This window comes from Oncorhynchus clarkii, chromosome 30 (assembly GCF_045791955.1).
Source record: "Oncorhynchus clarkii lewisi isolate Uvic-CL-2024 chromosome 30, UVic_Ocla_1.0, whole genome shotgun sequence".
NCBI classification, from domain to species: Eukaryota; Metazoa; Chordata; class Actinopteri; order Salmoniformes; family Salmonidae; genus Oncorhynchus; species Oncorhynchus clarkii.
In genome coordinates, this window is record NC_092176.1 from 38328477 (window position 1) to 38353631 (window position 25155).

At 45.1% G+C, this 25155-nt stretch overlaps 2 protein-coding genes across 2 annotated transcripts in view; both read left to right on the top strand.

Moving 5' to 3' along the window:
- The window catches only part of LOC139389541 (uncharacterized), a 45823-nt gene extending 38615 nt beyond the window's left edge, over positions 1-7208 (top strand). The window contains exons 18-21 of the mRNA XM_071136358.1: positions 1851-2421; positions 2636-2779; positions 5158-5305; positions 6552-7208. Coding sequence (XP_070992459.1) covers positions 1851-2421; positions 2636-2779; positions 5158-5305; positions 6552-6691 — 1003 coding nt within the window. The 3' untranslated portion in view covers positions 6692-7208. The remainder of the gene's footprint in view (positions 1-1850; positions 2422-2635; positions 2780-5157; positions 5306-6551) is intronic.
- Positions 7209-8105: 897 nt separating this feature from the next.
- On the top strand, positions 8106-16013 carry LOC139389661 (beta-1,3-galactosyl-O-glycosyl-glycoprotein beta-1,6-N-acetylglucosaminyltransferase 4-like). Its single transcript, XM_071136536.1, has 7 exons — positions 8106-8264; positions 8929-9001; positions 12601-12823; positions 12958-13043; positions 13221-13386; positions 14092-14294; positions 14625-16013. Exons 3-7 carry the CDS (start codon positions 12602-12604, stop codon positions 15247-15249), a joined length of 1302 nt encoding a protein of 433 aa, XP_070992637.1. The 5' UTR covers positions 8106-8264; positions 8929-9001; position 12601; the 3' UTR covers positions 15250-16013.
- The last annotated feature ends 9142 nt before the right edge of the window (positions 16014-25155 follow it).

Below are 25155 nucleotides of genomic sequence, written 5' to 3' on the forward strand. Positions count from 1 at the left end.
AGTGTGATGTTTATCAAGCTCTGCTGTGTGACTCAGCTTATTGGTGAGTCAGTGACTAAAGCAAACAGTGGGGTGCATAGAATTAAAGAACAGAAAGGGTGACCTTCTTGTCGTGCGAAAGCATTTTGCAAAGCTTAAACCTCATCATTAATAATTCTTAATTATGAAACCTCATTATAAAACATGGATTATAAAACCTCATTATAAAACCTCATATGTTGCGGCGTCACTACAGCCTGGGGTTCTATCCCACAAACGGCTGTGAACCGGAGTCCCATTGGGCGGCACACAATTGCCCCAGCGTCGTCCAGGTTAGGGGAGGGTTTGGCTGCGGGGCTTTACATGCAAATTAGAAAATTAAAAAAGGTAAAGCAGACATCCACCTCAAACCTGGCGTCAAACTGCATATAAAAATAAAACCAAATATAACTCAAACGGAAAGCATTTGCATTTTTGCGCAGTCCAGGCAGTGCTGAGAGGGATAGTTTGGCCTGCTATTTGTTCTGGTTCTGGTTCTCTAGCGACTCCTTGTGGCGGGCCGGGCGCCTGCAGGCTGACCATGGTCATCAGTTGAACGGTGATTCCTCCGACACATTGGTGCAGCTGGCCTCCAGGTTAAGCGAGCGGGTGGTAAGAAGTGCAGTTTGGTGGGTCATGTTTTGGAGGAAGCATGACTCGACCTTTGCCTCTCCCGAGCCTTTTGGGGAGTTGCAGCGATGAGACAAGATCGTTATCACGAAGGGGGGGTAAAAAAATTAATATATATGTAACTCATTAAAACATTATTAAACCTCATTATAATCTGGCTGCGTGATTTAATTTGAAACAATGTGCGTTATAAAGAGGCAGCTAGATGGTGAAGTGTGATTCATCCCTCCAGAGAACGTGTTTCCACTGCTCCAATAACTGCTCAGTCCAATGCCGGCGAGCTTTACACCACTCCAGCCAGCTCTTGGTATTGCGCGTGGTGATTTTAGGCTTGTGTGCGGCTGCTCGGCCATGGAAACACATTTCATGAAGCTCCCGACAAACAGTTATTGTGCTGACGTTGCTTCCAGAGGCAGTTAAGAACTCAGTAGGGAGTGTTTCAAACGAGGACAGACTATTTTTACTCACTTCAGCAAATGGCGGTCTTGTTCGGCTGAGCCATTGTTGATCCTAGGCGTTTCCACTTCACAATAACAGCACTTACAGTTGACTGGGGCAGTTCTAGCAGTGCAGAAATTTGACACACTGACTTGTTGGAAAGGTGGCATCCTACAACGGTGCCACGTTGAAAGTCTCTGAGCTCTTCAGTAAGACCATTCTACTGTCAATGTTTGTCTATGGAGATTGCATGGTTGATTTTCAGCCACACCTGTGCCAAATCCACTAATTTGAAGGGGTGTCCACGTAATTTTGTATATATAGTGTATCTCTGTGGGGGTCAACATGTATTAGGGTCAGTACTGTAAAGGTTCATTATGAGTTATGAGTTTATTATGGGAAGAGTTGAGCATCCAGGGTTTGTCTCGTAAGGGTAGATACATTCCTAAAATACTTTGTTGTATGTATAATACATGGATAAGTTATTCTCCTTCAACTTCTCTTCATCCTCTTCTTCTTCCTTCTCCTGTTCCTCCTCATCTTCCTCTTCTTCTCTTCCTTCTCCCCCGTCTTCCTTTCCTCCTCCTCGTTCTCCTCTTCTTCTTCTCCCCCTTCTTCCTTTCCCTCTCCTATTCCTTCTCCTCCTTTCCTCCTCGTTCTCCTCCTCTTCCTCCTCCTTCATTTCTTCTTCTCCCTCCTCGTCTTCCTTCTCCTTCCTCCTTTCCTTCTCCTCCTCGTCCTCTCCTCTTCTTCTTCTCCTGCAGGATAGCGTCAGACTCGTTCCGGCAGGGAGTGCTGCGTAGTCAGCTGACTTCGTTGGCGTCGCGTCAGAAGAGGCTGCTGGGTATCCTCCAGAAGCAAAGCGACTTCAAGCTCCAGCTCCGCACCCGGAAGGGCCCGACCCTGACTCAGCACTCCCAGACAGGGAGAGATCAGAACATCTCCCACTCATCAACCACCACTTCCAGCCCTGCTCCCTCAGAAAGGAGCCTCGCAGGCAACCAGGAGGGGAGCCACGCTTCCCCCTTGTTCAGCTCTACTGGTAGTCACGACAACCGAGACAAACAAGAAGGTAGTAGCCAGACATCTCAGGTAGCGGCGCCTCGAACACATCCAACACAACACCGGGATGACAACAACAAAAACAACACTACCTTTTCATCACAACAAGGAAACAGAAACAGCAAACCACAACATGGAAACACCCCTGACATGGGAAGCAATGTGTTACAACAAGGGACGGCCAGTGATGGAGAAGAGAACAGGAAGTTGATCAGGCTCATCAAGAGAGGGGTCATCACACCAGGAGAGGATGTACTACAGCTGATGTGGAGGGTGAGGCAGGGCTGGGGGCAATTCCATTTAAATGTAATCAATTCAGGAAGGTAAGTTCGATTCACATTGTCCTCGTTGTTTTCGATGAGGAACGTCATACACAGTATATATTTCGTTAGAAAGGTCAATTTAACATTCATATAAAATCATATATTTCCTAATATTTCAATGGAATGGTTGAAATGATATGGCCATATTCTGTTCTGTCTTCCAGGGCTGTGTCCACCAGGCGTCTCTGCTCCTAGAAGGCTGGATCAGAGACAGCGTCACGGGCAGAGAGTTCCAGGCCCCAGAGCTCTGGGTAGCAGCTATCCTGGGAAACAACATCCCTGTTTCCTCAGCCTACGCCTGGGACAAGGTCAACACTACACAACAGTCTTCCTGAGTCCTCTATGAGGAAATACACTAAAACACACCTAGTGCTATGCAAAGACTACAAACACATTGATCATTTAATGTGACAAATCTTAGAATATTTTGCACTGCATTTCCTTGACTTGCATACCTTGCTGAAAATTATGTTCAGGTAGCCTAAAGTTACTTCTCTTTCTCCCCACCTAAAAGTGTTTGTTGCTTTGGGGACCTTTGCACCCCTGTCTGGAAATTAATCTAGGAAAGACTGCGCTGTCCAGAGCCCAAGCTGGTAGAGAAGTTTGCCCCAGTGCCTGAAATGGATTTGAAATAGGTGTTGGTACTTAATTTGTGGTGTTAGCCCAACGGTCGAACATAGCAAAACACATCACATTCTGGAGAACCGGTACAGTGTTTTGTTACTAAAGTTTTCATAAGAAAAATAATGAAGTTGACTCATTCCTAATGATCTGGCTGAGTTTCAGTTTGTTCTGTGCTTATTTAATTGGTGTAAATATTTACTTTGGAAACGGAAACAGATCTAGTATTTGGATTTATCTTGATCTCTTTTGACCGTGATCATATCAAAACCTTCTCTGTTACATAAGAAGAAACACACACACAAACACTTGCCAGGATTGTCATCATGTTTAATAAACTGTAGAACTGTTGGCTGTCGTGGTCAACATACTGAATCTTATCTGATTCTAGGGCGTGTCTGCTGTCCTAGACTTGTTGGTGCATTGTGGGCCGTAGAGCTGAATGTTGTCTTGGCTGACGAAGGCTGCTATGTGGTACATTGAAAGAGGATTGCTTCATGAGATAGACATAACCATCTATAGATTTATAGTGATTTTATTATTGATTTCAAGGGGATAGCTGAATCACAGCTAGAGGACAGCTGAATCACAGCTAGGGGACATTTGGAGGACAGCTGAAGCACAGCTAGGGGACAGCTGAAGCACAGTTAGGGGACAGTTAGAGGACAGCTGAAGCACAGTTAGGGGACAGTTAGAGGACAGCTAGAGGACAGCTGAAGCACAGTTAGAGGACAGCTGAAGCACAGTTAGAGAACAGCTGAAGCACAGCTAGAGGACAGCTGAAGCACAGTTAGGGGACAGTTAGAGGACAGCTGAAGCACAGTTAGGGGACAGCTAGAGGACAGCTGAAACACAGCTAGAGGACAGCTGAAGCACAGTTAGAGGACAGCTGAAGCACAGCTATAGGACAGTTAGAGGACAGCTGAAGCACAGTTAGAGGACAGCTGAAGCACAGCTAGAGGACAGTTGAAGCACAGTTAGAGGACAGTTGAAGCACAGTTAGAGGACAGCTGAAGCACAGCTAGAGGACAGCTGAAACACAGTTAGAGGACAGCTGAAGCACAGCTAGAGGACAGCTGAAGCACAGCTAGAGGACAGCTGAAGCACAGCTAGAGGACAGTTGAAGCACAGTTAGAGGACAGCTGAAGCACAGCTAGAGGACAGCTGAAGCACAGCTAGAGGACAGCTGAAGCACAGTTAGAGGACAGCTGAAGCACAGCTAAAGCACAGCTAGAGGACAGCTGAAGCACAGCTAGAGGACAGCTGAAGCACTGCTAGAGGACAGCTGAAGCACAGCTAGAGGACAGCTGAAGAACAGTTAGAGGACAGCTGAAGCACAGCTAGAGGACAGCTGAAGCACAGCTAGAGGACAGCTGAAGCACAGTTAGAGGACAGCTAAAGCCTAAGAAGATAGACCCTCAGCACTGCACTCGTTCTCATTCGTAAAAAAAAAAAAAAAAAAGTTTAATTAAAAAGCTTTGAAAGAAAAAACACAGACACACACACACACACAGAGAGGGTAAAGGCATGGATATGTTTACAATAGCTATGTAATGGTTATGGAAGATGGAAGGGCTTTATCCTGGATGGCTGGATGCTCAGGGATTAAATGGTGTTAAAGGGGGGTCTGCTGTCAGTCATTGGTTCAGGTAACCCACAGTAGCCTCTCTCTACATATATAATGCAAAGGTTTACATCTATAAAACATTAACCCATTGTTGTTGCCTCCATCGGTTGTAGATTGATTGTGTCACTCTACTGTCTTGTCAGTGTGCCATGGTCACAGTGGCCTGGTTATATGCCACATTAAATGTGGTGGGAGAAAGTAATGCACTTGTGTTGGTGCTCGCTCGCTTGTACACACACACACGTACACACACACACACGTACACACACACACATAACACACACAACACACACACGTACACACACACATAACACACACACACATAACACACACACATAACACACACACACACACACATAACACACACATCTCCTAAATAACATTACAGAGTTTCCAATTCTTGAAATGGTTTGGAAACCCTTGTCTTTGTTTTGACAGGTGACGTACAGAGACAGGTCTCTGTCTGGTTACTTAATGGCCGTAGTGGACGTGACAGCCCCAGCAGCAGCATCACAGAAGCCTGCCGAATCCACACACTCCTCTGCTCAGCCTCAGGATGTCCCCTCTGCAGGGGCACCTCTCTCAGGTCTGTCAGTTGATGATTATCCTAAACAGCCTGCTATGTGACAGGTTGATTATCCTATACAGCCTGCTATGTGACAGGTTGATTATCCTATACAGCCTGCTATGTGACAGGTTGATTATCCTATACAGCCTGCTATGTGACTGGTTGATTATCCTATACAGCCTGCTATGTGACTGGTTGATTATCCTATACAGCCTGCTGTGTGACAGGTTGATTATCCTAAACAGCCTGCTATGTGACAGGTTGATTATCCTATACAGCCTGCTATGTGACAGGTTGATTATCCTATACAGCCTGCTATGTGACAGGTCGATTATCCTATACAGCCTGCTATGTGACAGGTTGATTATCCTATACAGCCTGCTATGTGACAGGTCGATTATCCTATATAGCCTGCTATGTGACTGGTTGATTATTCTATACAGCCTGCTATGTGACAGGTTGATTATCCTAAACAGCCTGCTATGTGACAGGTTGGTTATCTTATACAGCCTGCTATGTGACAGGTTGGTTATCCTATACAGCCTGCTATGTGACAGGTTGCCTAGTGTCTCTAACTCTTACTGGCTGATGTTAACTATCATTGTTGTTTCCTCTGAGAGAGTGAGAGGAAGGGAAGGGAGAGAGAAGGGGGGGAGCAGGGAAAGAGGGATGGAGAGAGAAGGGGAGGGAGGGGGGGAGCGAGAGAGAAGGGGAGAGAGGGGGAGAGTGAGAGGAAGAGAGAGAGAGAGAGAAGGGGAGGGAGGGGGGAGCGAGAGAGAAGGGGAGAGGGATGGAGAGTGAGAGGAAGAGAGAGAGATAAGGGATGGCGAGAGAGAGAGAGAGGGGTGGAAGGGAGAGGGAGGGAGAGAGAGGGGGGAAGAGGGGGAGGGAGAGAAAGAGAGAGGGGGGGGGGGAGAGGGGAGAGGGAGAGACCGAGAGAGAAAGAGTGAGGGGGAGAGAGAGAGCAGCTCAACAGATAGAGTGTGACCGCTGAATCATGTCTTCTATCTTTCAATCATTAATAGGTCTAGACTTGAGGCCTAGGCTATAGTGCACCTGCTGAAGAAACACACACACACAACCTGGTGATGGGATGCAGGAACACACACACACTATGGGAGTAGGAGAAATATGTCAATGAACATTACAGCGTGTGAATTTTACGGCTGGGAACGATTCATTGGTCTAACTCTCACTTCAGAGTTGCCGATAGAGAATAAACATGAGTTTTGAATGAATTCTGTTTTTGTCTCACTCTCTACAGAGTCATCGGCAGTACTCAGAAATATAATGCAAATCAAGTCGATCAGATTAATTGGTGATGAGGAGTTTGTGCCCCATCATATAATGGACCGCTACTGGGACAGTCTTACACAGACACACACTGACGACTGGATGTTTTAAACTCTTTATTCCCCATGGAGACACTGAGGACTCATATTAATGTGTGATTCACTGTTATCAATGTTATTATTCGAGATGTACAAGTGGGTGTTTTTAGAATTAACTCTTTATCCCACAAAGAGAACTGAACACTCTAGGGCAACTGATGTTATAATTAAGCGATAAGGCACGAGGGGGTGTGTTATATGGCCAATATACCGAGGCTCAGGGCTGGTCTTAGGCACGACGCAATGAAGAGTGCCTGGACACACCCCTTAGCCGCCATATACCACAAACCACGAGGTGCCTTATTGCTATTATAAACTGGTTACCAACGTAATTAGAGCAGTTAAAAGTTAATGTTTTGTCATACCCGTGGTATACGGTCTGATATACCACGGCTGTCAGCCAATCAGCATTCAGGGCTCAAACTACCCAGTTTATAATAACCCTTATATTCTCACTAATGTTATAATGTGATGTTTTAAAAATGACTGTTATTTGAACACTTATAAATGTTATGATTGATTGATATTCAAGCCAATCAAAGTGGTTCTATGACGTCACCTTTATAGGTTAATTTTGTTCTTCCCACGGTTGTGTTTTTCTCCCAAGTGTTGTTGTTGTGAAGCCTAATTGGTTATTGTGAAGCCTAATTGGTTATTGTGAAGCCTAATTGGTTATTGTGAAGCCTAATTGGTTGTTGTGAAGCCTAATTGGTTATTGTGAAGCCTAATTGGTTATTGTGAAGCCTAATTGGTTATTGTGAAGCCTAATTGGTTATTGTGAAGCCTAATTGGTTATTGTGAAGCCTAATTGGTTATTGTGAAGCCTAATTGGTTATTGTGAATCCTAATTGGTTATTGTGAATCCTAATTGGTTATTGTGAATCCTAATTGGTTATTGTGAAGCCTAATTGGTTATTGTGAAGCCTAATTGGTTATTGTGAAGCCTAATTGGTTATTGTGAATCCTAATTGGTTATTGTGAAGCCTAATTGGTTATTGTGAAGCCTAATTGGTTATTGTGAAGCCTTATTGGTTATTGTTTTTGTGTAAAGTAATTCCATTATTATTGGACTTTATCTAGACGGCCACAATTACAGCAAGTTTTATTTTCTTAAGTAAACCATAATTGGATATTATGTTATTGTTAATTGACAGTAAAAAAAAAAATATATATATATATATATCTATAAAGTGTTTAATAAAGAAAATGAAGTAATTGTTAAATGTATCCATTTGCTTATTATTTATGAGTGGTGTCTGGTCTGCCTCAGTTTGAAGCATCTAAGAAAGATGTGAAACATAAAACTCAATGTAATTTTCCGTAGTTCGGCCGGTGTGTGTGTGTGTGTGTGTCACTGCTATGAGTCAGTGCCAGGAGTGGGTGGAGAACTTGACTTTCGCTCGTGTCTCCGTGACTGCCTGCAGTGTGTGTGTGTGTGTGTGTGTCTTCCCCCTCTCCCTCTCTCTCACTCTGCCACACCTCCCCTCCAAGCCATCGAGCGCCAGAGGTCCGGAGAGAGAGAGAGGGTAGAGACAGACAGGACTCATGACTGTGCTGAATTTCCCGAATCAAGTTCCTTCACAAATGTAAGTATTTTTCTATGTCCTCTGCCTTTGTAAATATTTGTTGTGCTTTACAGTAATAGTCTGTGATTGACAGATAACATTTTTTACCCGGAGCAAACTAAGATCTCCTCTACGGCAGAAGTCTTATATACCAAAAGATGTATAATATTTTTGGATGGACAAAGTTTTTCGGTGAGGAGAGGGGATCATTTTTAACCACCTTCATTTCCAGGTTATTCTGACTTTTTGTATCTTCTTGTTTTGCTTTAGCAGTACAATAATATATATTTTTGTCTGACGTTACGTTTTGCCTGGCATGAATGTTTAATTTGACTCGAAAAGTGATAAAACATTGATTACTAGGAGCGCTGTTTAGGTTAGTCAAGTATGTCGCGAGAGTGCTTTTAGCTTACTGAAATATAGGTTTATGTGACTTACGTTCCTGTAGTGAGAATGTGTATTAATATCTGTACTACTAGGTTATAATTAAAGATACATGTTACTGCTGTGTGTTTTAATTTAGAATTAAAGATGAATGTTACTGCTGTGTGTTTTAATTTATAATTAAAGATACATGTTACTGCTGTGTGTTTTAACTTATAATGTAATTCAATTACTTTTTAATGACTTTTTAACTTGTGTGAGTGTATTGTGTAGCGTAAAACACTTTTTCTTCTCTCTGTAGGCTGTCTAGTGAGACTTTGGAAAACTTTTTGATGGCACGTAGTAGAAACTCAAAGACGTCTTTAGCGTGCAAGGTATGTCCTTTTTTTGTTTTGATATGAATACTGGTCTATTTCCCTGCTGTGTTTATTTAAATATTGGGCTGTCAGATTCCAATAGTTTAAGAACACAGTATATCCTGTTCCGTGACAGTACGGTACATTAAAGGACCTTTTTCCACGAGTGTGTCTCTGCACGTGCGCACGTTGTTGCGCGTGGCATGGCACAGAACTGTTACATGAATACGATACCCCCCCCCCCCCCGTATAAATATGTCTTAATGCATGTATGTTATCACACAGCTAATATAGATCATATTACTGTAGAGAGAGACCATAATGCCTGTATGTTATCACACAGCTAATAGTCATTTATGTCATGTTGTTGCCCCCTGGCTACAGAATGAAAACTATACGCTTAAAAATGCACTGTGTAGAAATCTCTCTGGCATTTCCATGTTGCTAAAATTCTAATAGTTCGACAAATTTCAGTTTGTGACATAATAAATAAGTATAATGTAGAGATTCATTCTACCATCTAAACCACGGTGAAATATATTTTCAATAACCAAAAATATTGTATTTTCAGCTGTTTGAAGCTGGTGTACAAAACCGAAAGTAAAAGATGCTAAAATGAAACTTAAGAACGGAAACATAAAACTGGTGCACATAGAATTGATCTAACGCTTCTTAGACTTGCTTTCGATGACAGATCTATAACTCATATTTCTACGTGAATTTGGTATGTCGCCCAATTAGTTACATATTGCCACTTTAAAAGAGTAACTTTCATGATTTACATTTTTATTTTATTGAAAACCAGATGTAGGCTTAGTTATAGAGAAACACGTCAATTCTGGTCTTTATTTTGACAGTTCATTGCAAAACTGATACATTTTGGTATTTGAGTAGTAAATCTAGCTCTTGTTGCCTGTAGCGCAGCAGTTCCCAAACTAGGGGTTGCGGCCCCGTGTAGGGTCAGCTGATATGAAAATGGGGTGGAGGGAGAATTTCCAAAAACCTGGTAAAAAAATAAATACAAAATATTATATTGTCTGTCTCTCAAAATCATTGTAATGAGATTAACCTTACAAATCTAAATGAAGATTAATAAAATGTAAGAGTTTCAATTCAACTACAGAGCGCCCTTGGATCCTGGGAAAAGGCCACACTTGACCTTTCAACTTGAATCATTCCTACAGTGAATGGCTAAGCAGCTACGGTATGAAACCACATACTAATGCAGAGATGTAATATTACAGGCCACCATTGATATGATAAAAACAATGTGTGGGGAGGCAGAGGCACAGCAATTCACATCTACACCTTTGTCAGAAAACACCGTGAAACTAAGAATGTATGCTATAGCTAGCATTCAAGAAGAAACTGACTGAATGCCTCAAAAACAACCCACCTTATGCTCTCCAAATGGACGTTAGCTGTGAGGGCCGAGATGCCCATGCATTGACTTTAGTTCGATACTTCTCGGGGGATGCTATTCATGAGGACATATTGTTCTGCCTCACGATTACCGAGCAAGAAACGGATGTTCAGTGTGCTGCGTTATTATATTGACGAAAATATTCATGGAATCGAATGGTGGGCTTTTGCACAGATGAGGCTCCATCGATCATAGGACGGCAGGCAGGCCTCTGCACTCTAGTTATGAATGTGTGTCCCTCTGCCATATGGTCACATTGTATGACACACCCTCTGAGCTGTAATGGGTTCACCGAGAGCAACTGGCGGCAAAAGAGCTGAGCGCAGAACTCGGAGATACGCAGCAGGTAACATCGATTGTAAACTACATCGCAAAACTTTTTGGAGATATGGGATCAGAGCAGGACTGTTCTATTTCACTTGTCTTGGTGGTGAAGTGTTTAAATCTTTTTTTGAATTGAGAGAGGAACTGTGGTCATTCACAATGGATGTAAAAAAAAAGAAAAAAAAAAGAAGACTTTGTTGACTTTCTGTGTAATTAAAATAAAATGTGTCTCCTTGCCTATGTAACAGACATATGTTGTGAAACTGAACGCAAGCATGCAGGGGAAATACAAAACAATTCTACAGATGAGTGACCGAATCAGCGAAATCCGTTTGACTGTGATCCTGGCTCAGTTGACATCCCGGTAAGTGGAATCGAACAGCTGGTCGAGCTGTCACGTGGCCGAATGCGTCAGACCATGCATTCACGGGTCACTATGGAGGAAATTCGGTTCCTGACTCAAAGGGAATACTGTGCCGTCTCCCTCCGAGCATTACAAGGAATGGTATGTTGATTCAGTGCTGTCTGCATTAAAAACAAATATTGACCCAGGTTGGATATGACAGGAGAGATGAGGTTCTCACTGTCGACCACGCCCCTGACTTTGTGAAGCTCCGTCGCAACATCCATCAAGCCCCCATCTCATTAGTGGTGGTGAAATAATATTTTCAATTGACTCTCGTAGCCCCACATGAAACGTATATGATGGTGAGTTGAGAATACAATCAGAAATATTGTTAGAATGTTTTGCAATTGACTGTCATAGCCGCAATTAAAAAAGTAAACATTCTTTTTTTTCACATGGTTGTGGTCGTCAGGATTTTCAGATATCAAAATGGGGTCCTAGGCCAAAAAAGTTTGTGAATCCCTGCCCTAGCGCTTCAACTCTACCATTGAAATCGTAATGTAGAGAGAGGCACCTTGAGAAGGTACCGCTACCTCATCTCAATGTAGGGCTTCGGTGTTAAATACACTCCCTTCTAGACAGTGGTGTAAAGTACTTAAGTAAAAAATACCTTACCTTAAGTCGTTTTTTGGCGTTTCTGTACTCTACAATTTATATTTGGGACAACTTTTACTACACATCTATGTGGTTTTACGAAGAGGAATACAAGAAAACATGTAGGCTATGAGGATTATACATTTATATTCTTAGCTACATCGGTCGTAACAAGAAATCGATGACGACTGTGGTCATGTTAACTCGCTAACAGTTGGCTCATATCGTAGGTCAGTGGCTGTGCGTTTCCCCCAATCTTTTATTTACAGTATCCATCCAGTTCCCCACACGTTTATAATTCTGAAACGTGAAAGCCTATCTGAGAGGGGTCGCCCTGGTAGTAGTTGTAGGTCTTTATACAGTACCAATATGTGAGTTAATTTGACCATTGGGAAAAGAGCTACTGTGTAAATACTGCAAATGTGGGTTGAATTGAATTGAGCCCCTAATCTTACATTTTAAGGTGATGATTGCACTTTTCTTCCCTACACAATTGCAAGTGGCAATCGATGTCAGGAAGGAGCAGCCTTATCACTGTGAGCTAACTGTCCAAGCAGTATTTGCTTGCAATGTACATTATTTAATTATCAGAGCATGTCAGTAGACTTCTGGTAAACTATGTTTACCCCCCCCCCCCCCCCAAAATGTATATTCATGATAAATTCCCACCCACAACTTCTCACCTGAATGCATTTTATATATATATATATATTTGAAAGCGTTGGGCAAAGGCTGAAATTGGGTAGTTCGCCTAATAACATTTTCTTATTAAATTTATGTTAGTAGCTTAGTGACAGAATACTCTTATGTTTGTTACAGTGCATTTGTTCATTGACACTGTTTCTTCTTCTTCTTCTTCTTCTTCTGCAGAATGAAAATAAGATGTGCCCTGTTCCATAAATTGAGACAGAGGTGCTTCCTGTTGTCCCTGGCCCTGCTGCTGCTGTGTCTGCTGAAGCTGTTCTATGCTAAAGTATCTTTGAGGAACAGCTTCTACATCGAACCCTATGGAATCACAGACCGCTCCTCACAGAACCCCAACCACCAGTACAACATCAACTGCACCGCCATCTACCAACTGGACCCTGTGGAGGTACATTAATAGATTGAATTAATTTGACCATTTTAAATAAATATGTAAAAAATAAAATAAACATTTCAAAATAACTATAAAGGATTAAGATGGTGAAGGCGTTTTATTTTTCCGTTATGATCCTTGTGTCAAAGGTAGGGAAGTCCTTGGAGATCAGACGCAAAGTCATAGTGGACCTGGAGGATGACCGCCTCGTGTCTTTAACCTCAGACTGCCAGAGGTACTTGTGTTTTCTGTACACTACTTTTGTAACTTGCCTTTTGTTTTCTATGTATTTATTGTGACTGTTTTTAATGTTGTGAATATTTTGTAAGTGTTTTTCTATGGCTGTAAAGATGACAGCCTAATGGTGATTTTAATAAAGTACTATCGCATCTCTCATATCTTCTAATCTCAGGTACATCGAGACGAGAGGATATGACGTCATCCCAGTGTCGGAAGAGGAGCGGGGGTTCCCGCTGGCGTACTCCCTGGTGGTGCATAAGAACGCTGCCATGGTCGAGAGGATCTTCAGGGCCACCTACGCCCCTCACAACCTCTACTGCATTCACTATGACCAGAAGGTAGGGTCGGCAACCAGGTAGCCTAGAGAAGGTAGGGTCGGCAACCAGGTAGCCTAGAGAAGGTAGGGTCGGCAACCAGGTAGCCTAGAGAAGGTAGGGTCGGCAACCAGGTAGCCTAGAGAAGGTAGGGTCGGCAACCAGGTAGCCTAAAGAAGGTAGGGTCGGCAACCAGGTAGCCTAGAGAAGGTAGGGTCGGCAACCAGGTAGCCTAGAGAAGGTAGGGCCGGCAACCAGGTAGCCTAGAGAAGGTAGGGCCGGCAGCAAGGTAGCCTAGAGAAGGTAGGGCCGGCAGCAAGGTAGCCTAGAGAAGGTAGGGCCGGCAGCAAGGTAGCCTAGAGAAGGTAGGGCCGGCAGCAAGGTAGCCTAGAGAAGGTAGGGCCGGCAGCAAGGTAGCCTAGAGAAGGTAGGGCCGGCAGCAAGGTAGCCTAGAGAAGGTAGGGCCGGCAGCTAGGTAGCCTGGAAAAGGTAGGGCCGGCAGCTAGGTAGCCTGGAAAAGGTAGGGCCGGCAGCTAGGTAGCCTGGAGAAGGTAGGGCCGGCAGCAAGGTAGCCTGGAGAAGGTAGGGGAAAATCGGAGGGGATTTGTGCTGACTACTTGAGGGTTTTTAGTGATGTTTGTGTGTGTAATGGGAAGAGTTGGGTACAGCAGCAGACACATTTCTTGTCTCCTATGTGGATTATTGATAGGCGTCTTCTTATCCTTCTAGTCCTCTCAGAGCTTCATAGCAGCCATGAGGAACTTGGCTCTCTGCTTCCCTAACCTCTTCCTAGCCTCCAAGCTGGAGTCAGTGCAGTACGCCCACATCACACGGCTTAACGCCGACCTCAACTGCCTCAACGACCTGTTAGAAAGGTCAGAGGTCAAGTGGAAGTATGTCATCAACCTCTGCGGCCAGGACTTCCCCCTCAGGTAAACCCCCCCGTCTCCCCTCCATACACTTTTACAGATTATTTTACTCATAGTATAATTGTTTTAATAATGTTTTATTGTCACATACACTGGATAGATGTAGTGAAATGGCTCCTCTGGAGCCAATTAGGGTTAAGTGCCTTGCTCAAGAGCACATCGACAGATTATAGTCCTAGTCCTTATCTGTAGTCTTTAAAAATCGTACTTATAGTCATATACTCCTGAAATGGCACCGCTACTCTGGTCAGCAGTACACGGTATAGTCTTTATCTGTAAAGTCTTGAAAAGCACTGTACAATTGACACGTTTGATAATGATTATTATCATTAGGTCGAACGGTGAGCTGGTGTCGGAGCTGCAGGCGCTGAACGGTGCCAACATGCTGGAGACCTCCCGTCCCAGCGAGCTGAAGAAACAGCGCTTCCGTTTCCAGCACCAGCTGAAGGATGTGCCCTACGAGTACCGCCGCATACCCGTCCGAACCACACAGGCCAAGGCGCCGCCGCCGCACGACATTGAGATGTTCATCGGGAGCGCCTACTTCGTCTTGTCCCGTGACTTTGTCCTGTTCGTGGAAACCAGCCGGGTGGCGAGGGACTTCCTGGAATGGTCAGCTGACACTTACTCTCCGGATGAACACTTCTGGGCAACGTTGACGAGAATCCCCGGTGTACCGGGAGAGATCTCCCGGTCTGCCCCAGATGTAACAGACTTGAAGAGTAAGACACGTCTGGTGAAATGGAATTATCTGGAAGGGTCTCTGTACCCTCCCTGCACTGGGACTCACATGAGGAGTGTCTGTATATATGGGGCTGCAGAGCTGCGATGGTTGCTGAACTATGGCCACTGGTTCGCTAACAAGTTTGACCCTAAAGTTGACCCGGTACTAATCAAGTGCTTAGAGGAGAAATTGGAAGAGAAACGTAGGCAATGGGGAAACACTGTGAAGAATTGAAAAGGGGAAAAACGTCTGTGAATGAAATGGGATGGGAGAATCAGTTAATTTGTTGGTTTATATGGAAGATCTACCCAGTCTGCAGATGAGGTACTCCAGATCAACCAACTGCAAGGAATAAGTCAAATTCTGCAGTGGCAGGATTTTCTTGTTTTACAAAAAAATAACTTTTATGTCTATTGAATACTAGTTGAACCCCGCTGAAAATGAAATGTTGAAGTTCAATTGAACGGTTCGAATAAAAGGCTTCGCCCAACAGCTCTTTAATGATGTCCAAGATGGACGTTTCAGAGGATAGTGAAACAAGACGATCACTGGCCAAAATATCTACACTGCTAGTTCTGTCACGGATATCGCAAAGAACTTAGCACATGTTGCAATAACACCTAATGGAATGTCTCATCTTGATACCAGATCCAATGAGAAATGCATGTAGATTGAGTAGACGGTCATTTATGTTATTCTCTAAGATGCTGTCACGTAGGTAAAATGCTACACTCTTTACCAAACCAACAATACCAAAGACACTCGACTGTAACAAAACGGCACATCAAAGCTGGATGTCAGGTTTTTATACATTTTCATGGAAACACTTATTTTTTGTATTAGTATTTTAGTATTAAGAATTAGTATTTTAGTATTTATCATCTAAATGATAGTATATATTTGTAGAGAAGGGAGTTTGATACAGCAGTAATGCAACAAGGTTTATATCTCTTAATAAGTATAAATGATTTGTTTCTTAATACATCTATCACTTTGAATAGTTTCTTAAGGCGTAATTCATGAAGTGGTTTTACTTGGTCAGTACATCTTGTTCCCTACCCTAGCTCACTGTCTATCCATAAGTAGGCATACACTAAGACCTATATAGTACCTGAAGTTTTAGGAAGTTTAATGTGATAAGTAGGCTTTGTACTGTATTGAGGTAAGTTCAGTGTTGTGTTTTTGGGGTAGACACACCATTTATATTCTTGTATTCCCCTCACACTGCCTGCTGCAGTTGTACTTGTACTTCTTGATACAAACTGGTGTTTTAATCTCCTCTGTGACGACGCCACAGCCCAGAGCTCTGAAGACTGAGGACTCTGCAGCACTAATATACATCAACTCTGCATTGGCCGGACGGGAGGAGACCAGCCACTACAGCTCAGGCTGCCTAGAGTCTGGTCTACACTCTGACTCCTGGCACAGTCCTCAGAGTGGAGTTAGAGAGGAGGGAGGGAGGGATGGATGGATGGGAGGGGTCAAGGAGGGAGAGGGGATAGAGAGAGGGAGAGAAGAAGAAGGAGGAGAGGAGGGAGCCTCTCCTACCACTGGCAGCCAACAAAGTAATGTCTCCCCTCCGGCCTGCAACATTAAACAGATGACACAACTCAGCCCTGCTGCTGTTACCAAGCCAATGCTGATGTAGTCGGAAATGTGATCATTTGTGATGTTATGGAGCTCGTGAATCTTAATATGCCAGGTTACCACAACAAATAATGTAGCAGATAGCAGGACAAGATGTTGGTTTGTGTTGCAGACAGGGCTGGCTGACTGACTGGCCCGGCTGACTGGCTGGCTGGTCGACTGGCTGGCTGGTCGACTGGCTGGCTGGCCGACTGGCTGGCTGGTCGACTGGCTGGTTGGCTGGCTGGTCGGCTGGCTGGCTGGCTGGCTGGCCGACTGGCTGGCTAGTCGACTGGCTGGTCGGCTGGCTGGTCGACTGGCTGGCTGGCTGGCTGGTCGACTGGCTGGTTGGCTGGCTGGCTGGTCGACTGGCTGGTTGGCTGGCTGGTTGACTGGCTGGCCGACTGGCTGGCTGGTTGACTGGCTGGCTGGCTGGCAGGCTGGCTGGCTGGCAGGCTGGCTGGCTGGCTGGTTGGCAGGCTGGCTGGCTGGCTGGTTGACTGGCTGGCTGGCTGGTCGACTGTTTGGCTGGCTGGTTGACTGTTTGGCTGGCTGGTTGACTGGCTGGTTGGCTGGCTGGCCGACTGGCTGGCTGGTCGACTGGCTGGTTGGCTGGCTGGCCGACTGGCTGGCTGGTCGACTGGCTGGTTGACTGTCTGGCTGTGGCTGGCCGACTGGCTGGCTGGCTGGTTGGCTGGCTGGCTGGCCGACTGGCTGGCTGGCTGGTTAGTTGGTACTATGCTCCACTGTGTCGATCAGGTGTCGTCGTCTCATAGTGGGACTCTTAGGCCGCGTCCCAAATAGCACCCAGTTCCCTATACAGTTCCCCCACAGGGCGCTGGCCAAAAGTAGTGCCCTATATAGGGGATAGGGTGCCATTTATAGGGGATAGGGTGTCATTTATAGGGGATAGGGTGCCATTTATAGGCGATAGGGTGCCATTTTATAGGGGATAGGGTGCCATTTATAGGGGATAGGGTGTCATTTATAGGGGATAGGGTGCCATTTATAGGGGATAGGGTGTCATTTATAGGGGATAGGGTGCCATTTATAGGGGATAGGGTGCCATTTATAGGGGATAGGGTGTCTGAATGGAGGGATGGTAGAGAGGGTGTCATTTATAGGGGATAGGGTGTCATTTATAGGGGATAGGGTGCCATTTATAGGGGATAGGGTGTCTGAATGGAGGGATGGTAGAGAGGGTGTCATTTATAGGGGATAGGGTGTCTGAATGGAGGGATGGTAGAGAGGGTGTCATTTATAGGGGATAGGGTGTCTGAATGGAGGGATGGTAGAGAGGGTGTCATTTATAGGGGATAGGGTGTCATTTATAGGGGGTAGGGTGCCATTTATAGGGGATAGGGTGTCTGAATGGAGGGATGGTAGAGAGGGTGTCATTTATAGGGGATAGGGTGTCTGAATGGAGGGATGGTAGAGAGGGTGTCATTTATAGGGGATAGGGTGTCATTTATAGGGGATAGGGTGTCTGAATGGAGGGATGGTAGAGAGGGTGTCATTTATAGGGGATAGGGTGCCATTTATAGGGGATAGGGTGCCATTTATAGGGGATAGGGTGCCATTTATAGGGGATAGGGTGCCATTTATAGGGGATAGGGTGTCATTTATAGGGGATAGGGTGCCATTTATAGGGGATAGGGTGCCATTTATAGGGGATAGGGTGCCATTTATAGGGGATAGGGTGTCACATGGAAAACACCTTGTCTCTTGGACATCATGTGACACAGTGAGCAGTCCAGTGATAGAGCTTCTTAAGGCCCTTTGGTTTTTCCAGGTTATACTAATTATTGTTTAATAATGGACCAAATTGGACTTCCAGTCATTTGAATATGTAGTATTTCAGGTGATGTCGAACCAGCCATGTTATTTATGGACTGTAATACTAGCTGCTAGCTACCTCACTGCTACATTATTTGTTGTGTGTGACAGCTGAATATTACTACTAATCACAGGAGACTGCTGAGGGGAGGAATGGTATAAAACACATGAAAACCATGTGTTTGATGAGTTCGATATCATTCCATTTATTTCGTTCCAGCCATTACAATGAGCCCGTCCTCCCCAATTAAGGTGCCACCAACCTCCTGTGATCTGCTTCTAAACGATCGTACGATAGTGCAGTATCTCTGATCACCCAGCACTCTCTCAGATCACCCTGTAGTCTCTATGATCACCCTGCAGTCTCTCAGATCACCCTGTACTCTCTCAGATCACCCTGTAGTCTCTATGATCTCCCTGCACTCTCTCAGATACCCTGCAGTCTCCCAGATCTCCCTGTAGTCTCTATGATCTCCCTGCACTCTCTCAGATACCCTGCAGTCTCCCAGATCTCCCTGTAGTCTCTATGATCTCCCTGCAGTCTCTCTGATCTCCCTGCAGTCTCTCTGATCTCCCCAGTCTTGCTGATCTCCCAGCACTCTCAGATCTCCCTGCAGTATCTGTAATCTCCCTGCAGTATCTGTAATCTCCCTGCAGTATCTGTAATCTCCCTGCAGTGTCTGTAATCTCCCTGCAGTCTCTGTATTCTTAATCTCCCTGCAGTCTCTGTGATCTCCCTGCAGTATCTGTAATCTTAATCTCCCTGCAGTATCTGTGATCTCACTGCAGTATCTGTAGTCTTGATCTCCCTGCAGTATCTGTAATCTTAATCTCCCTGCAGTATCTGTAATCTTAATCTCCCTGCAGTCTCTGTGATCTCCCTGCAGTATCTGTAATCTTAATCTCCCTGCAGTATCTGTAATCTTAATCTCCCTGCAGTCTCTGTGATCTCCCTGCAGTATCTGTAATCTTAATCTCCCTGCAGTATCTGTAATCTTAATCTCCCTGCAGTATCTGTAATCTTAATCTCCCTGCAGTATCTGTAATCTTAATCTCCCTGCAGTATCTGTGTCTGGCAGTTGTTAAACTGAACATTAACATTACAGTAGAGTATTGATTAATGTACGCGCACACACACACACATACAGGCACACGCACACACCCACAGGTTCCCAGATAAACCGTACATTAGAGTATTGATTCATGAGGAGACAAAGGTCGTTAAAAGGTCTCTAATTGGCCCCCAGGTGATCACCAGACAGGAAACAGCTGGTGTGAAGCTCACTGATTGGTCTGGTAATGGAGGGGATTCCCCCATATTTCTCTAATGTAAAGGTCCCTGAGCCATAAAAACATCCTGGTCACAGACTTATTTGTGCTGACCATAGGAGTTGGCAAAACAGCACAAACAAATCTGCTACCACTAAAAGACTAGAGATATAGCTAGTTTACCAAGGTGACAGTAGAACCAGCACTAAAGAACGGTTGCCTTTAACAACAGAGACCGATGTACTGCACACCACCTTTAAGCTGTTTCAGGAGGAGAGGTGATATGTCATGCATAGGAAGAGAGAGGAGAGGTGTCATGCATAGGAAGAGAGAGAGGAGAGGTATCATGCATAGGAAGAGAGAGGGAGAGAGGAGAGGTGTCATGCATAGGAAGAGAGAGGAGAGGTGTCATGCATAGGAAGAGAGAGGAGAGATGTCATGCATAGGAAGAGGGAGGGGAGGTGTCATGCATCGGAAGAGAGAGGAGAGGTGTCATGCATAGGAAGAGAGAGGAGAGGTGTCATGCATAGGAAGAGAGAGGAGAGGTGTCATGCATAGGAGGAGAGAGGAGAGGTGTCATGCATAGGAAGAGAGAGGAGAGGTGTCATGCATAGGAAGAGAGAGGAGAGGTGTCATGCATAGAGAGAGAGAGAGGCGAGGTGTCATGCATAGGAAGAGAGAGGAGAGGTGTCATGCATAGGAAGAGAGAGGGAGAGAGGAGAGGTGTCATGCATAGGAAGAGAGAGGAGAGATGTCATGCATAGGAAGAGAGAGGAGAGGTGTCATGCAGAGGGAGAGAGAGGAGAGGTGGCATCAGCCCATCTAAGACAGGTGTTTTGTTCATTGAGCATCAGCTCCTGACAATGACCTCAATTCATCCTTGTTGTACAGCGTTTAGGGTGGTAGAGGACAGGTGAAATGAGAACATGAAACCTCCTCTGCTCTCTTTCTCCAGGTACACACACACAATGAACAATAAGCGTCATTATCTTTCCCCTCTGCTGGTATGTTGGACTTGGCCCAAGATGAGTTGGGTTTTTCCTCTTCTCTCTTCCTGACAGACTGGCTCTGTTCCTGACAGACTGGCTCTCTTCCTGGCAGACTGGCTCTCTTCTTGACAGACTGGCTCTCTTCCTGACAGACTGGCTCTCTTCCTGGCAGACTGGCTCTGTTCCTCACAGACTGGCTCTCCTTATGACAGACTGGCTCTCCTTATGACAGACTGGCTCTCCTTATGACAGACTGGCTCTCTTCCTGACAGACTGGCTCTCTTCCTGACAGACTGGCTCTCTTCCTGACAGACTGGCTCTCTTCCTGACAGACTGGCTCTGCTCCTGACAGACTGGCTCTGCTCCTGACAGACTGGCTCTGCTCCTGACATACTGGCTCTCCTTATGACAGACTGGCTCTCTTCTTGACAGACTGGCTCTCTTCTTGACAGACTGGCTCTCTTCTTGACAGACTGGCTCTCCTTATGACAGACTGGCTCTCCTTATGACAGACTGGCTCTCCTTATTACAGACTGGCTCTCCAACTACTGTGGTACTATGTCATCTTGACTACTTTTTGATCATCAGAGGCTGAGCCTTCAGGGTGGTTTTGTCTGTTTGTGCGCTACAAATTAAAGGCAGGAGAATGACCTCCCTCAACCCATTCAGTAATTACCTCCCTGACTTAATACATTAGACTGTGACTCACAGTTCCAAGATTGTTTGTCACAAAAAGAGGGATGAAAAATATTCTGTCCAGTCAGAAGCCCTTCCAGAGGATCTGTTCTGTCCAGACAGAAGCCCTTCCAGAGGATCTGTTCTGTCCAGACAGAATCCCTTCCAGAGGTTCTGTCCTGTCCAGACAGAAGCTCTTCCAGAGGTTCTGTTCTGTCCTATCCAGACAGAAGCTCTTCCAGAGGTTCTGTTCTGTCCTATCCAGACAGAAGCCTTTCCAGAGGTTCTGTTCTGTCCTGTCCAGACAGAAGCCTTTCCAGAGGTTCTGTTCTGTCCAGACAGAAGCCCTTCCAGAGGTTCTGTTCTGTCCAGACAGAAGCCCTTCCAGAGGTTCTGTTCTGTCCAGACAGAAGCCCTTCCAGAGGTTCTGTTCTGTCCAGAGGACCTATTCTGTCCTGTCCAGACAGAAGCCCTTCCAGAGGTTCTGTTCTGTCCAGAGGACCTATTCTGTCCTGTCCAGACAGAAGCCCTTCCAGAGGTTCTGTTCTGTCCAGAGGACCTATTCTGTCCTGTCCAGACAGAAGCCCTTCCAGAGGTTCTGTTCTGTCCAGAGGACCTATTCTGTCCTGTCCAGACAGAAGCCCTTCCAGAGGTTCTGTTCTGTTCTGACCAGTCTGTTGCTGTTTTTATATTTAATATATTTAATCTGAAGTTGAAACACATTTTATAACAAAATATGATGTGATGTAGAATTACATGTAGGGTAGAATTAGCATCTGATCCGGTCATAGGGCTGGGCCACATGTTAAGATGAGGTCGGTCTGAACGCCGTTTCAATGAGTGGACTCCAAACTTATTTGTCATGCATTCAGGGACCTGGGAGACCCACTGACATTTTTTATTTTCTTAATCTTTATTTAACTAGTTAAGAACAAATTCTTATTTACAATGACGGCCTAGGAACAGTGGGTTTAACTGCCTGTTCAGGGGCAGAACGACAGAGTACCTTGTGAGCTCAGGGGTTTGAACTTGAAACCTTCCGGTTACTAGTCCAACGCTCTAACCACTAGGCTACCCTGCCACCCCAGTAGCAGTACTGTGAGAAGAGGATCCACAGTAAAAACCCTGTCACTTTCTGTTGCTCTCCAACGAGTGAAGATCACTGTTGAAAGTCGTAGTATGTTTACCACGGCATTGTTTAAAACCTCTTCAGGATCCGTCCCTTTTTTAACAATATTTTCCGCTTGGCTGAAGTATGCGTTATGTTTCAACCTCTGTGCTTGAGGGCCGAATGGACTCTCTCTGGTCCGTAGTATGTGAATGGACTCTCTCTGGTCCGTAGTAGGTGAATGGACTCTCTCTGGTCCGTAGTAGGTGAATGGACTCTCTCTGGTCCGTAGTAGGTGAATGGACTCTCTCTGGTCCGTAGTATGTGAATGGACTCTCTGTGGTCCGTAGTAGGTGAATGGACTCTCTCTGGTCCATAGTAGGTGAATGGACTCTCTCTGGTCCGTAGTAGGTGAATGGACTCTCTCTGGTCCGTAGTAGGTGAATGGACTCTCTCTGGTCCGTAGTATGTGAATGGACTCTCTGTGGTCCGTAGTAGGTGAATGGACTCTCTCTGGTCCATAGTATGTGAATGGACTCTCTCTGGTCCGTAGTAGGTGAATGGACTCTCTCTGGTCCGTAGTAGGTGAATGGACTCTCTCTGGTCCGTAGTAGGTGAATGGACTCTCTCTGGTCCATAGTAGGTGAATGGACTCTCTCTGGTCCGTAGTAGGTGATATGACTCTCTCTGGTCCGTAGTATGTGAATGGACTCTCTCTGGTCCGTAGTATGTGAATGGACTCTCTCTGGTCCATAGTAGGTGAATGGACTCTCTCTGGTCCGTAGTATGTGAATGGACTCTCTCTGGTCCATAGTAGGTGAATGGACTCTCTCTGGTCCGTAGTATGTGAATGGACTCTCTCTGGTCCGTAGTATGTGAATGGACTCTCTCTGGTCAGTAGTAGGTGAATGGACTCTCTCTGGTCCGTAGTAGGTGATATGACTCTCTCCGGTCCCTAATAGGTGATATGACTCTCTCCAGTCTATAATAGGTGATATGACTCTCCAGTCCCTAATAGGTGATATGACTCTCTCCAGTCCCTAATAGGTGATATGACTCTCTCCAGTCCATAATAGGTGATATGACTCTCTCCAGTCTATAATAGGTGATATGACTCTCCAGTCTATAATAGGTGATATGACTCTCTCCAGTCCATAATAGGTGATATGACTCTCTCCAGCCCATAATAGGTGGAGATAGATCATCCCTGTGATGCGTCTTCTTTCAGTTTGATCCAATCAGTGTGTTAATGTAATCAGTGTGTTAATTGAATCTGGAGCCAGGGGATGCTGCTGGTCATATGAGAGCCATTATACTGACTTTAATAGGGGCAGCGTGAGCTGAGGAGCGGTGGGCTTGCCTCCCAAATGACACCCTATTCCCTATATATTGCACTACTTTTAACCAGGGTCCATAGGACTCAGGGTCCAAATTAGTGCACTATATAGGGAATAGGGCTCTGGTCTAAAGTAGTGCACTATATAGGGAATAGGGCTCTGATGTAAAATAATGCACTATATAGGGAATAGGGCTTTGGTCTATAGTAGTGCACTATATGGGAATAGGGCTCTGGTCTAAAGTAGTGCACCATATAAGGAATAGGGCTCTGGTCTAAAGTAGTGCACTATATAGGGCTCTGGTCTAAAGTAGTGCACTATATAGGGAATAGGGCTCTGGTCTAAAGTAGTGCACTATATAGGGAATAGGGCTCTGGTCTAAAGTAGTGCACTATATAGGGAATAGGGCTCTGGTCAACAGTAGTGCACTATATAGGGAATAGGGTGCCATTTGGAATGCAGGGCTTGAGGAGAGGGAAACTAACATTTCAATGTTCCCGATTCTGTAACCAGTAAAAAATATAACCAGTAGACCAAGTAGACCAAGTCAAAATATAACCAGTAGACAGACGGCAGTGGTAATTCATCCGTCAATCCTTATTTCACTAAACTGTAGCAGCTGAAGAGTAACGTGTACTGTACCTGACTAAGTAGGAGACAGACCGTATGACAATAACCATAGGAGTTGCCAAGACAACCAACAATGAGATTCAACATAAAGTTCCTGCCTGAATGTCATGATGTCACCAGTCTGGGCGGCATTACATCTGGTCCTTGAGGAGGACAGGACATTTTGTTCACATTCTGCTGACTTGTTTGTACTGTCTCAATATGACCCTATAAGAAGACAAGAGGCTCCATCCAAAATGGAACCCCCTAGTCCCTAGTAGTGCGTCATTTCAGATGTGTCCAGAAGGTAGGTGTGAGATCTGAAGGGCCTGTTCCATAGACATTGGCCTGTCCATGTTGTAATAAAGCTGTCAGTGTGTTAGACCACGAGCTATGATGAGACACACAGCGAAGGGCGGAGGAGACAGGCCAGTGTAACGTCTTGGGGGAATCACACCCAAGTTACAGAAGGCTTGAGGTTAGGGCTGAGAGCCAGTCATGGGGAACGGAGAGGAGAGACTCCTGAGGACATTATTAAGAAGTACCATTGTGGTGATTGGTCTTATGTTAACTCTAGTATACGATGCTCTCTTCTTCAGAGTTGAACTGTCATGTACTTCTGTCTCAAAGATGGACTGTCATTGACAGCGAATCTAATTTACACCACAGTCAGTTTCACGCTCCATGGCAA